Source organism: Melanerpes formicivorus, unplaced genomic scaffold (genome assembly GCF_026170545.1).
Source record: "Melanerpes formicivorus ecotype bairdi unplaced genomic scaffold, bMelFor1.0.p_v2 SCAF_1, whole genome shotgun sequence".
Classification (NCBI taxonomy): domain Eukaryota; kingdom Metazoa; phylum Chordata; class Aves; order Piciformes; family Picidae; genus Melanerpes; species Melanerpes formicivorus.
In genome coordinates this window covers 67,333,754-67,348,101 of record NW_027142353.1, presented here as the reverse complement: position 1 = coordinate 67,348,101, position 14,348 = coordinate 67,333,754, and the positions used below count along the sequence as shown (strand labels likewise).

General features: G+C 43.9%; 1 protein-coding gene across 1 annotated transcript in view; it reads right to left on the bottom strand.

Moving 5' to 3' along the window:
- The window catches only part of NOX4 (NADPH oxidase 4), a 131,268-nt gene that overhangs the window by 32,412 nt on the left and 84,508 nt on the right, over window positions 1–14,348 (bottom strand). Inside the window, exon 13 of the mRNA XM_068145783.1 lies at window positions 10,784–10,865. Within this exon, the coding sequence (XP_068001884.1) occupies window positions 10,784–10,865 (82 nt within the window). The remainder of the gene's footprint in view (window positions 1–10,783; window positions 10,866–14,348) is intronic.

Here is a 14,348-nt window from a genome sequence, read left to right as displayed (position 1 = left end):
GAGAAAACAGTGCAAATAAATGCCCACACTTCAAATGTTGTTCAGGAAGCTTCAGCCATCCATGCTAACAAAGGACAATCTAATCCATTTTGAGAGTTTCAGACTCAGTTTAGCAGAGGAAAATCAATGTAATAAAGAAATTCAATTTTTAATGATTTGCCTAAAAGAGGAAGTGATTGCACCCTAAAGATTCCAATATTAAAAATCACCAACAGTAATATTGCTTAAAAAAAAAACATTTTAAGCCTTAAAGTTATGGTGTACAGTAAAGGGAAATACTAAGCTCTGATATTCTTAGCTAACATCACAATGCAGCATGTGGAGGAAACAGTGTGCATCAGAAATAGTGTGGCCAGCATGCCCAGGGAAGTCATTCTGCCCCTGTACTCAGCACTGGTTAGGCCACACCTTGAGTCCTGTGTCCAGTTCTGGGCCCCTCAGTTTAGGAAAGATGTTGAGTTGCTGGAATGTGCCCAGAGAAGGGCCACAAAGCCGGGGAGGGATCTGGAGCACAGCCCTGTGAGGAGAGGCTGAGGGAGCTGGGGTTGCTTAGCCTGAAGAAGAGGAGGCTCAGGGGAGACCTTCTTGCTCTCTACAGCTACCTGAAGGGAGGTTGTAGCCAGGTGGGGGTTGGTCTCTTCTCCCAGACAACCAGCACCAGAACAAGAGGACACAGTCTCAAGCTGTGCCAGGGGAGGTTTAGGCTGGAGGTGAGGAGAAAGTTCTTCACAGAAAGAGTTAATTGGCCATTGGAATGTGCTGCCCAGGGAGGTGGTGGAGTCCCCATCCCTCAAGGTGTTCAAAAAGGGATTGGATGTGGCACTTGAAGCCATGGTTTAGTTAGTCCTGAGGTGTTGGGTGACAGGTTGGACTTGATGATCTCTGAAGTCTTTTCCAACCTTATTGATTCTATGATTCTATGATTCTATGAAAGCAAGACCCAAGTCCTCAGCAGTGCTCAGACTTTTGGCTTTTATTAGACACTTTTGAGTAGTTTTTGAAAGCAGAGAGAATACAGAGAACACTTACACTGACAACTGTTTAAGTGCAATATAGGTTACTCTCTTCATACTGGTCAAGTGGTGTTGGAGGAGGTCCTGGCTCCCATGTGGGTTTTTTGAGCATGCAGTAATTTTCCCTTACACAAGCTCTCAGAGGATCAAGGAAAGTTCATTGCAGAGTTTGGATCTAAATGAGTTTCATCCACACACAAACCTTAATTTAAACCTTGTATTACACAGACACCTTGACAGCAATGGATAATTAAGCCATAAAGCAAAGTGTTACATGCAAGCTATTAGGCTCTGAATCAAATGATTTTAGTATCTTTTCTTTCTGGCCAGTGCTTGCAGCACAGCTTCTCTCATCCCTTTGGCAGGAGAAAAAATGTCACTACCTTCATGATAGCAAAGAAAAGCATTCCCAGTCACCTCATGCAACGCCTGCAACGCTTCATCCTAGGTACAGATACTTAGACTAGGGATTCTCTGACAAGTCTGAACTCCACAAAACTCTTTTGTTACAAAAAACCCCAAACAACCAAAACAACAACCCAAACCAAACCAAACCCCCCACCAACCAAGCATCCAGGAACTGTGAATTTCACCATCCAACAACTCAGTACATAGCTTTGATTCAAACAGCTATTGCGTGAGGACTTACCTACTTTAGTCTCCCGTTCTGCTTGTGAAGAGCTGATTAGGCAACACTCAGAAAGGATTTGGCAGCTAGTATCACAGGCTGTTGCTGTCCTGCAGCTGCTAACAATGTTTTCCAGCTGCTAGCTGTCTGGCTTTTTGAAAGCATTTATGATTCTTACAAACTACTTGATGTAGCTGTAGAAGAACTTCCCTTGGGGCTAAGCTTGGCCTACTGGGCACCATCTCCCAGCAGCCAACTTCCATCCCTGTGATGGAGAATAATTAACATCTGGAATAGCATACCACAGGATGAGGTGGATTTTTCACCACTGCCAGTTTTAAAGACTTGGTAGGTTACTTATGAGCTAAGCTCTAGCATGATGCTGAGACATCTTCCCCCATGAAATGGGGCTGACCTACATGTTTACTTCGGGATGCTTAATTCAGAGTGGTTCATTTGGCATCCCACAGCCCATTTCTCAGAAAGGGCCGGGGACAGTTAGGTCAACACAGGTCTCCTGCTGCCCCTGTCAAGAGCTTAAAGCCCAACTTGATGCATGAAGGACTGCACCAGAGTCACACATCAAACTGTTGCTGAAACTGACATCTAGGCTCACATCCTAATGAAAATAAGCTATCTTTGCCATTTCAGGCAAAACTCTCCTTTGACTTGAAGTTTCATACTCCCCTCTGCTCTTACAGGGAGCATACATTTGCTCTGCCACCTCAATGCATGCTGGTCTCTGTGGTATTAAACAGCATGAAGAGGGACTTCAGGCACAGCTGAGATGCTTACTTAACAGTTTTCCTGTTTCCTATTTCCCCTTCACGGAAGGGACAGAACCACAATGAGTTGCTAAACTCCTATCTTACTTAGACACCAGGAAATGTAAGTTTTGCTTCTGTCTTATCTGAAATATAAAGAACAACAATGGTAAGCAACTCCTTTTCCCCCCCCCCTCAGTTTCTTTTATGTGTTCAGAGGCATAATATCATCAATCTTCCCCTCTATTATAGCTGGAATCTTTTTGTCCTCCTTTTTCACTTAGTAACAAAACACCAGCAAAATATCCTACCACCTTTAACACGTTCTGTGAAAGAAAGCAGCTTCTAGCATCCCACACTGAAAGCACAGGGCCAAAAAATGAAACTGCCACTGTGCAGGTAGGCACACAGGAGTGAATGAAGAATGCTGCTCCCTTTCACCCACGATCAGGAGGACTTGCTCAAGGAGGAAGTCACTCCTGTCAACAACCACAATCCTGTAGCACTTCTATTCCTTTTTCAAAAGCCTGTAACTATGGCAATAATGGCACTACTTTTTAAAACCAATATAAGCCATTATTTTTGAAGCTATGATAAAACTGGAAAGAAGGCCAGGAGGGATCACTGAAAAATCTCTCTTGCATAATGAATCAAAGAACTTCGCTGACAATTTCTGCATCAAGCTTCTGTAACTTCTTTTTGAGCTGTTTAAAGGAAAGAAAAAAACCCCCACCATCCTTCAAGACATCTGGTGGCAGATAATTCCCCAGTTTCACATTGCTGCTCCTCAGGCTTTACCAAGAACCATGCTCATGCTCCCAAACACCACAGTGAAAGCCAGCAGTAATGTTTTGTCTAACACCAGTCAGTTTGAACAGAGCTATGATTTCATCTCCCAAGTATTTTGAGAAGTTTGTGCATCTCTGATTTTCAGTCATTCTTTTCCCCTTCTCAACTGGGAGCTCTGCAATGTTTTGAATAACAGTTCATGACTGCTAATGAGCCACAGCTAGGCTATGATAAAGAGAGCTAAGTTCAACTTGCAGTCTAGATTGCTTGGTACTTAACACAGAATATACATGCACACAGAGCTTTGATTCTACATGTGTGCTGCTGCACAAAGCTCTCAGAGGGTGCAGGTTTTGCCCCAGATCTCTCTACATCTGAAAGATTCATATTTGTTTCATGAAAATTACTTAGTTTTCAGGTCTGAGCCCTGTAAAAGTTAGCAGCAAAATTCCCTCTGATTTCAAGGGAACTGATTCACTCTGTCTTGTTAGTACAGGTGGGGGTTTGTCTCTTCTCCCAGACAACCAGCACCAGAACAAGAGGACACAGTCTCAAGCTGTGTCAGGGGAAGTTTAGGCTGGATGTTAGGAAGAAGTTCTTCACAGGAAGAGAGATTGGCCATTGGAATGTGCTGCCCAGGGTGGTGGTGGAGTCATCATCACTGGAGGTGTTTTGAGAGAGACTGGATGAGGCACTCGGTGCCATGGTTGAGTTGATCAGATGGTGTTGGGTGATAGGTTGGACTCAATCTCAAAGGTCTTTCCCAACCTGGTTAATTCTATTCTAAATTTAGGTCTTTGAATAAGAATGTCTTTATTTTACCCTAGAAGTTTCTAGGGCACTGTATTGATATTCTACACAAATATATGCTCTGTATTGAGGAATTTGTGACCCATGTTTGAGTTTAACATGGCATACAGAATAAACCATGTTGGAAAAGACCTTTGAGATCATCGAGTCCAACCTATCACCCAACACCATCTAATCAACTAAACCATGGCACCAAATTCGTCATCCAGTCACTTTTTAAACACCTCCAGTGAAGGTGAATCCACCACCTCCCTGGGCAGCCCATTCCAACTCTTTCTGTGAAGAATTCCTTCCTTACATCCAGCCTAAACCTTTCCTGGCACAACTTGAGACTGTGTCCTCTTGTGTGCAGTCCTGAATCTATCAAGATAGTGACTTGGTTGAGGAAATGTCTTTTCCTTACAGTGTACTGCCATGGAGCTCAACTCTGCCACTGCTACAGGATAACCCAGCATCACTGCAAGTCACATAAAAAAAAGGGGGGGGGGGGGGGGGGGGGGGGGGGGGAGGGGAAAGGAAGAATGAAAAATAAGAGACAAAATATCAAACCAAAACATCAATACCCTTTGAGCCTCAGGTTTTCTGTGGGTTCAGTGCTGCTGGTGCAATCGTTAGCTTCTAGCTTGCCTTTGGAAATAAAGCTTGGAGCGCTTAAACCCAGCAATTTCCACGCTTAAAGTACAATGCCACACAATGCATTTGAAGTGCTTGTGTGGGCACTTCTGAAAGGCTCTTTCACTTGGCATTTCCCCATCTGATTTCAGCAGTATGGGCAGGCCACGTGTTTGTGCAGGGGAAAAGGGAATAGAGGCTATTTTAGAGAAGAAAGCCAGTTGCACACAACTGAGAGGAGTGTGGAAGACCTGATTTCTTTTTCTGGCCTTGTCCCGAGGAGAATTGTTCCTGGGTGACACTAATAACGTACATTCGAGTGCCATGGTTCAGTTTCTCCTCTGTAATAAGGGAACAACTTTTGGAAAGCACTTCACAGAAGGTCTTTTACAGAAAAATCACTCCATGAAACTTTTCCACCTCTTCTTGTTGTGACCACTTTGGCCACACCAACCCCATGCAGTGATACAGGCTGGGGACAGAGTGGCTGGAGAATAGCCAGGCAGAAAGGGGCCTGGGGGTACTGCTTGATAGTAGGCTGAACATGAGCCTGCAGTGTGCCCACCTGGCCGAGAAGGCCAATGGCATCCTGGCCTGCATCAGGAATAGTGTGGCCAGCAGGAGCAGGGAAGTCATTGTGCCCTGTACTCAGCACTGGTTAGGCCACACCTCGAGTCCTGTGTCCAGTTATGGGCTCCTCATCTTAGGAAAGATGTTGAGATGCTGGAAGGTGTCCAGAGAAGGGCAACAAGGCTGGGGAGAGGTCTGGAGCACAGCCCTGTGAGGAGAGGCTGAGGGAGCTGGGGTTGCTTAGCCTGGAGAAGAGGAGGCTCAGGGGAGACCTTATTGCTCTCCACAGCTACCTGAAGGGAGATTGTAGCCAGGTGGGAGTTGGTCTCTTCTCCCAGGCAACCAGCACCAGAACAAGAGGACACAGTCTCAAGCTGTGACAGGGGAAGTTCAGGTTGGAGGTGAGGAGAAAGTTCTTCCCAGCAAGAGAGATTGACCACTGGAATGTGCTGCCCAGGGAGGTGGTGGAGTCCCCATCCCTGGAGGTGTTCAAAAAGGGATTGGACATGGCACTTGAAATCATGGTTTAGTTAGTCATGAGGTGTTGGGTCATAGGTTGGACTTGATGATCTCTGAGGTCTTTTCCAACCTTATTGATTCTATGATTCTTACAATTAAAAATCTCTTTGCCTTTACAGTGAAGACTGAGTGATGAACACAGAGGTCACAATTCCACTCCCCCCCACTGAACGACAAGGAAGATGTTGCATTTGTTTCTAATGTGAACTGAACTGGGTTTCTAGGCCATGATCCTGCTTAGCTTCTCTTGTGCATGCTTAAGCCTAGGATTCAGGAAGAGTCTCAGCAGATGCACTGTTTGAGCACTCTTTCCAGAAGCCACAACTCACTCCTTCACAAGTTAATTTCCACTAAAAAGGACAACATTCTCAAGACAATTACACAGATACAAGTCTGATTTCTTGGGTATTATTTATGACATATTATCCATTGCTTGGATTTGATCTCGAGCTGCAGTAAATTGCCATGGATCCATTGCAGATCCATTACCATTAAAATGAGTAGTGATTGGGAACCAGATGGCCCAAGGGTTCAGGGCACTAACGTCCTGCCGCCTGTTTGTCTAGACTGCTCCATGATGAGAATTGAGTAACACTTTTTGGCTGTGGTTGAGCTGAAACTTTCTGCAGCTTTTCAAAAAGTATATTTGGAGCTAGATGCATATACAAAAAATCAAGATCCTTCTTGATCTTGTGTCTTCTGGGGGTTTGTGACATGAAAATGACTTCATATTTAGAATAGACTAGAATTAACCAGGTTGGAAGAGACCTTTGAGATCATCGCATCCAACCTATCATCCAACACCATCCAATCAACTAAGCCATGGCACTAAGTGCCTCAGTCTCTTCTTAAACACTTCCAGTGATGGTGACTCCACCACCTCCCCAGGCAGCACATTCCAATGGGCAATCACTCTCTCTGTGTAGAACTTCCTCCTAACATCCAGACTGAATCTCCCCTGGCGCAGCTTGAGACTGTGTCCTCTTGTTCTGGTGCTGGTTGCCTGGGAGGAGAGACCAGCCCCAGCCTGTCTACAACCTCCCTTCAGGTAGTTGCAGAGAGCAGTAAGCTATTGTCCAGGAGAAGGGCAAGTTGTGAAGTGACCTCCAACCTCTTGTACAGAGCTGTCATTCCAGACAGTACAGGACTTTCTTGTTTACCAGAACATGGTGTAGTGAGATGGTAGAAGCTGTCAACTGAAGTTGAAGTAATTTAACATCACACAAACACGAAGTAATTGAAAATTTAAACAAACTGATCTAAAATGCTGAGAATTTTCCAGTTTCAAGCATCTCAACTGAAAGGCTGCTTGTCTATCAACATTCACGCTCTGCCTGAACCAGAAGTTAGCTGCAGGGATTACTCTGCAGTGCTCTGTGGCTTGTGTTAGGAAGGGACTCAGAGGAGCTGGAACAGAACATCTCCTTCTGTTCTTAAAATCTGTGAATCATCCAGGAATATTTTGACCAAACCCACAGCATGTAAGAATGACAACTGCAAATATTTCTGAAGGAGAATAAAGTGGGGGGGAAGGCAATAAACTCTAAAAGAACAAAGCAAAACACAACACGTTTGAGGGTTTCAGCAGTATTCTGAGAACAAACTACAGCTGAACTGGCAAGTCCCTTGTATGCAGAGAAATCAGTCACATTTCTGGTGTACCCCTCTCAAACATTGTTTTGTGCAATGTCAGCCTCTGTCCTGCTTTTTGCACCCACCAACTTCATCTCTCAATCCTGTCCTTCTAATACTCCCTTTATCATTATGTTCTTCTGGTTCTGTTTTTTTGTCCTTTCACACTATCAGGCCCAACTTAAACACTCTTTGGTGTTGCAAGGCAACTGCATCCTTCTCTTGTGCATGTATCATGGATGATCAGGAGCAGAGTGGAATCAGTGGGAAAAATCCACAAGGCCCTGATGGAATGGAGTGATCTAGGCCCCTGCTGTTAGCATCAACCGCCCTGCCCACATGTTGGACCCTGCAGCCCAATCAAGGAGCAAAACTGTGTCTTCTTTGGAAGCAATCCTTGTGTCAGCATTTCAGGAGTTATTGCATTACATGAGTGAATCTGCATGATAAACATTAAGAACATCCTCAGCAAAGCAGGCAATCAAAGAAAGTATGAGCTCGACACCAACTTGAGAAAAGCTCCTGCAGAAATGTGCTGAGTGAAACTCTGACAAGTGGGTTTTTGTGAGCTATAGGTGTCCCAGTGCTCACTCTCATAGTAATGAGTTGGATAAGACCTACTGTAACAGGTTTAGCCTGGTGACAGGCCTGATCATGCTGATGTAACTCACTCCAGTGACTTCAGCATGTTAATGGATTGCAGAAGAGAAGGGGCAAGCTGCAGGTATGTCTGTGATGGGGCTTGTTTGCACAGCCTCCTCGAAGGCATGTGCACTCAGAGGTAGCTATGCATCCCAACCCACTTGGCAGCCCACAGCTGCAGATTTATTCTTAGTTATAGGAATGCAGATCCTCAGAGATACAATGATGGCTTTGTGTCAGCTAGGAAAGAGATTTTCTTCTCAAAGCATTTCTCTCTATGCATGAGTAGATTTCCTGATGAGGTGGATGAGGGAGGTCTAATGATGTCTGATTTCCAAGCCATGCATATTATACCCTGATAGTCACTTGGGGTATCTAAAAGACTTGCTTGGATTAGACTAGATCAGTAATCTGTAACTATGTGCAGTGGAGTATGTTTCATTAAGGAACTCTGCTGTAGGCATTTCTGTGAGCACATAATGAGTTGCTGGAATGTGCCCAGAGAAGGGCAACAAAGTCAGGGAGGGTTCTGGAGCACAGCCCTGTGAGGAGAGGCTGAGGGAGCTGGGGTTGCTTAGCCTGGAGAAGAGGAGGCTCAGGGGAGACCTTATTGCTCTCTACAACTATCTGAAGGGAGGGTGTAGCCAGGTGGGGGTTGGTCTCTTCTCCCAGACAACCAGCACCAAACAAGAGGACACAGTCTCAAGCTGTGCCAGGGGAGGTTTAGGCTGGATGTCAGGAAGAAATTCTTCACAGAATGAGTGATTTGCTGTTGTGATGTGCTGCCCAGGGAGGTGGTGGAGTCACCATCCCTGGAGCTGTTCACAAAAGGATTGGACGTGGTGCTTGGAGCCATGGTTTAGTTAGTCCTGAGGTGTTGGGTGACAGGTTGGACTTGATGGTCTCTGAGGTCTTTTCTAACCTTATTGATTCTATGATAGTTTTCTGTAATAAGTAAGCAAATAATTTTCTGTAATAAGTAAATTTGCAGAAATGAATGGTGCTATAAACACAAACCTCTTGCTTTTGAGAACATAAACTTCTTTCAGTTAGGTGTCAAAGCCTAGCTGGTATTGTATATTAGAGGATTCAGTCAATCCTGTCAATGTGGCTGAAAACATCATTTAGTGAGGCAAGCAACAGAGCTTCATACTGCAAGCTATTTGTTGCATAGTCTTCAAGGAGCTGATGAGAAGACAACAGGCACTCATTCACCCATGAATCTGACAGTGTGCAATACTGCTAATAGACTGTACTTGCCAAGAATGCTAGCAATAAATTGAACCTAAGGAAATGGAAAGTCAGGCACCTTAGGAATGATTTATACAGCAGTGTGTTCTTGGAGGATGGATGATAAACTAGTTTCTCAAAGCAGTCTGCCATTGTCCATGCTACAAATGAGAACATCTAAGCCAAGCAAAGCATTTTACTGCTGTGGAAAAGTGACTGTTCCAGTGCTCTGAAGGGTGAGGAGAAAAGCAGTAATTCAAGGAAGCCCTAGTGAAACAAGTGGACCTGTCCACCCACCTAAGGTACCTCCCACAGTTTCATGTATTTTACTTTGATGGCATTCCAGTAAAACAATGACAACAGGTAATACAAACAATAAATTCAGGGGGATAAAATCATGGCTCCCTTAAAGTCAACGCAAAATTTCACCATTCTCAGAATCAGGGTTTACAGCCTTGAGTGCTTTCATTTTTCAGTATTCACAGTGAGGAGGGGAGTGGTTTTCAGCTTGCAGCCCCTTTATTTGTTGTCTGCTGTTAAAAAAGTTCCTGCTATCAGATTGTAAGAGCTGCATCTACTGCTTAGCTCCACTGGCTTTTTATGTATTTCAGAAACCTGCTAACAAAAATAGATCAGCTGAATAACTTTGCTTACTTCCATCATGACTTCTGGACTGCCTCCAGACATTCATTCTTCCTTCTCCTTCCTCTGTCCATTCTGCACGAGCCTTTTTTCACGGCTCACTCTAGTTAAGCTTAATGTGAGCACTACTACTCTGCCCTTCACTGCCTCTTTTCAAGACTTAGCTGAATGTGAATGTTTCTATCAACCATTATTATAACAGGGAGCAATTATTCCTTCATTCAAGTACATCACTTAGGAGAAGAGGAAGTTTTTTCTAGGATATTATTTACATGCAAGACCTTCTAAACACACAACACTACTGTTTTGGTTTGCCTGCATAAACATATATATATATGAATACATATATACATATAGGGAATATACATATATTTAGGGAGATATATATATATATATAGAGAGAGAGAGATATAGAGATAGATATATAGATAAATAGATAGATAGGTAGATAGGTAGGTAGGTAGGTAGATAGATAGACAGACAGGTAGATGAATATTCCTAAAAAGGGCAGAAAAAAACCCATCTTTTCTAGTGGTTGCAGGATTCCAGAAGGGAGGCTGTTAAAATCCAAGGGAATCTGTCACCATAAATGATGGAATCCCACAAGACAACAGTGGGGATTAGTCTGACAAAACACCTGCCTATGTCAACAGTGTCAAGTAAAACAAAGCTCCACCAGACACTCATCCAGGCAACTTAATGTCTTGCACTCAGCCACCACCTCCCTGCTGACAGCTGGGCATGCTTGCAAAGCTTGTCTGCTCATCCCTGACATCACTGCAAGACTGCAAAGCTCAGTGTTAAGCGAGGCTCCCTGACAGCTCTGCCTCCAAACTTCACACCATGACCATGGACAGTGCTATAAATGCTTCCCTGTCCCTTGCTGCAAATAGGTAAGATTTTATTTCTCCCAAGAAGACAATCTTACTTACTTGGGATAGCGCCTCTGGTGAAAGATGGGCAGAATCTCTGTGTCTTGATTTGAGTGCAGAAGCAGTAAATCCCGAAACCTTTCTGTCAGGACAAAGAAGAAAAGAAAAGGAGAAAAGGGGAGGGGGGGGGAAGCAAACCCAGAATGTGACTCTGCATTATACATTCAGGCCACAAGTAAGCAAGCAGCAATATCAGTGAATTTCTCTTCTCCAGCCAATGTTTACCAAAGGACAAAGCTGAGTGTACAGGGAATAACACCAACGTGTCCATACAGCACTGCTGCTGAGGCTAGAAATCACTGTTTCCTGTAAACCTATTGAATGGCATTTTAAAATGTGGTGGTTGGTTTGTTTGGCTTTTTCCCCCATCCAATATTGAATTCCAGTAGAGTTCACAAGTTTCTGAGGTCTGTGTAGAGGTCTTCTGGGTATCACACACAGAAAGCCACCAACGGTCCCTGCCTTTGAGAACTTAGTCTAAGAAAGGTGGAGCAACTAAGAATTCACCAGGCACTCAAGGGGTAGAGTAATCTAAATAAACATAGATTAACTGATTAATCAAAATTAAACTGAAGTACAAGTCCTTGGGCAACTGATTCATTGGTATTCTCAAAGATGGTTGGAAGACTGCATTGGTTTTTGATCATTACTGTGTATATTACAAACTGAACTAGAGGGACATCTGCAGTAGGGAAGGTTTTGGTAACTTAGTGTAATTGACCACCAAGTGAAGGAGTGGATGTGCTCCGTGTAGCTGCCTTTCTCTGATGCCTTCCCCTAGAGGTGGTTAGATGTAACATGTAAGCAGCATTTGTAGGAGCTTCTACCACTATCAGATTTTCAGTCCTCTCCAGATTCATATCACATCCAGCTTCAGGGATACAAGGGATTCTCCTACCCACAAATCTCCTTAGCAGTCTCCACAGCTCTCAATAGCACAGGAGATGTTCTCTTTCCTTCCTGCAACTTTTATTTATCCTGTCCTCTAGTGGTACAGAAACCTAGGACACTGGTTCCTACCTACCCTTCCTGCCTTTGCATCCCCTACTCTTCCTGCAATACCTTGTAACCATGGCTTGAATTCTTCAGCCACAGGATTTCACCCCTTGTTTGTTAAACTACAGTTTGTAGGCTGTGCTGTGTGTAGTGCCTGTATGCACCATGGGTTTCTCTAAGCTAGCTATTTCTTTCATGTTTTGCATCTTGGGAACTGACCCTGAGGATAAGCACAGCCCTTCCTCCCCTGATTTCCCTGGGTATCTCAAAATATTTTGTAACAGTAAGTTTACAGGTAAGAAAATCAAGGGACAGAAAGTCAGTGGAAAAAAACGTCTGAATCTCCCAGCTCTGAAAAGGAGCTACAGCAGCTTTCTCACTCCTTACAAGTTAATACATGGTGGCCTTCTTAACATTCAGTTTTGTGTACTGCTGTGTCATCATAACTAAACTCTATTCATTGGGATACAAGGCTGCTATGCAGTCTCTAAACTGAAAAACAAACAAAAAACCCACACCAAAATAAAATTAAACAACAACAACAAAATAACACAGTGACAAACCCAAATGCACACTCCATACAGTTACAACACCCTGAAGAAAGAATCATAAAGTCAAAGAAAACAGTTCTTAAGGGCTCAGTTGTAAAGGTCAGTTGTCTCAGGTGGTCTGAACTAGCCTTTCATCACCTGGTTAAGATGTATTGCAAACATCTTGGAGAAGATAGCAGGATCTGCCAGTGAAGAAACACTCAGTATCTGCATTGCTTTATCTCTATGCATAGGCAGATTAATTTTGAAAGAAATAAGCACTTGTGCCCCCAAAATTCTTACTACATCTCCAATTATAACTTAGGACAGCAACTGGATCTGGCCAACAATGAATGCAGTGCTGTAAGTGAAATTCAGTGAGCATCTCTCAGGGAACAGCCTGCTTTCTGTATTGACAAAAAGCTTGCCAATACAACTGCCTCTTGACATCTTGCATTCTTAGTGAGATGCAGAGATTTGCTTTCTTCTCCATCCTCTGGTACATGAAAATGCACTGCATGCAGGCATGCTCTGTCACTCTTAGAGACGATATGCTACAACCTTCAAATGCCACTGGCCAAGAACTGAAAGGCTCCAGGAAACTTTCACTAGTGCAAAATATCCAATTGTGTGTGTTTCAGAGGGAGCACATTAACTTCCACCCCTGCCTCAGGAATCTCCCAAGGCAACTCAAGTTACTGATGCATTTCTATGAATCCTTTATAGAAAGGCTTCATACGAACAACAGCCTTTGTGTGTGCCTGGTGGAGGAATCAGAGGACATTTCCAATGGCAAACACAGAGCAGCAGCATTTCCTTCCACGAATAGAGGGTTTTGACCTCCAGAATGTGGTGCAAGTCACCATGATTAATGATTTGGGTTTGGAGTGGTCTGGTTCATTTGTTTCTAAGGGCCCATAACCAGGTGCAACAGCAACATAAGGCGCTGGCAGAGGTGCTCTTCTCCAGCTCAATACTGCACAGTACCACACAAGGAGAGTAAGTGAGGCTGCTTTGGCAGACCTTGTGAAGGGCCTGTGACTCTCTGGGAGAGACAAAACACATCTCATGCAGATATAACCCACTCCATGGTTCTGCCAGAGATGGACAGCACCCAGGCAGAGAGCCATATCCCATCGCTATCCCCTAACTCCACGACTCTTGTGCTGCTGCCCTTCCCCTCTGATCCAGGCCACCTGGCTGTGCTCCAGGACTTAGTTCAACAAGGCACAATCTTGAAAATATTTTGCATAGTAATATGACAAGGCTGGCCAGTACTGGAGTGAAAGCAGCCAAGAGATGGCATCTGAAATTGGCCTCAGCAGCTTCTCTACAGGATCTTGTTCTAGTTAAAGTCAACTTTCATTTCTTCTCCCCCCTCCCCCCTCCCCCCCACGCTATGGTAAATTTCCCAGGCAGATGTATTTTCTTTTCACCATATGACTTCAATCACTTCTCCATAGCAACACTTAGGCTATATGGTAGTGTTCCACCTCATCTCAAATGCATCCTACAACTTCCTCCAGCACATATAGCACTCATGTTCCGTGGATTCTATTAAGAGAAATGGCACCCTGAACAGAAGCCCACAGGACCATTAGGTACATACTTCACTCTTCAGGTCTGTGATACTCTCATACTACACATCTGTGTGCATAGTACCAAAGTCACACTGGTGCAAACTGCCTTTAAGGACTATCCAGAAAGGTGATAAGAGAGGTGATGAGAGCTTTGGCAGCTATGGAGAGGGCACAGCTAGGTACTCATGATGCTCTCTCCATGGTGATTATCAGAAGTCTAACACTTTACAAGAGATGACTTTCAGAGTTGCAAGAAATATATCACAACAGTATTTTCAAACTAAGGCTTTCCCCTAATCCATGATAATAAACAACAACTAAAAGACATGAGAAGTGATGAAATAATAACTAGAGAATTTTTACATTATCATGATATGCAATCACTATTTGATCAAGAGAATCAAACCAAGTCACAGACAATCCTATTGCTTAGAGCATTTTAAAGAGACATCTCCTAAA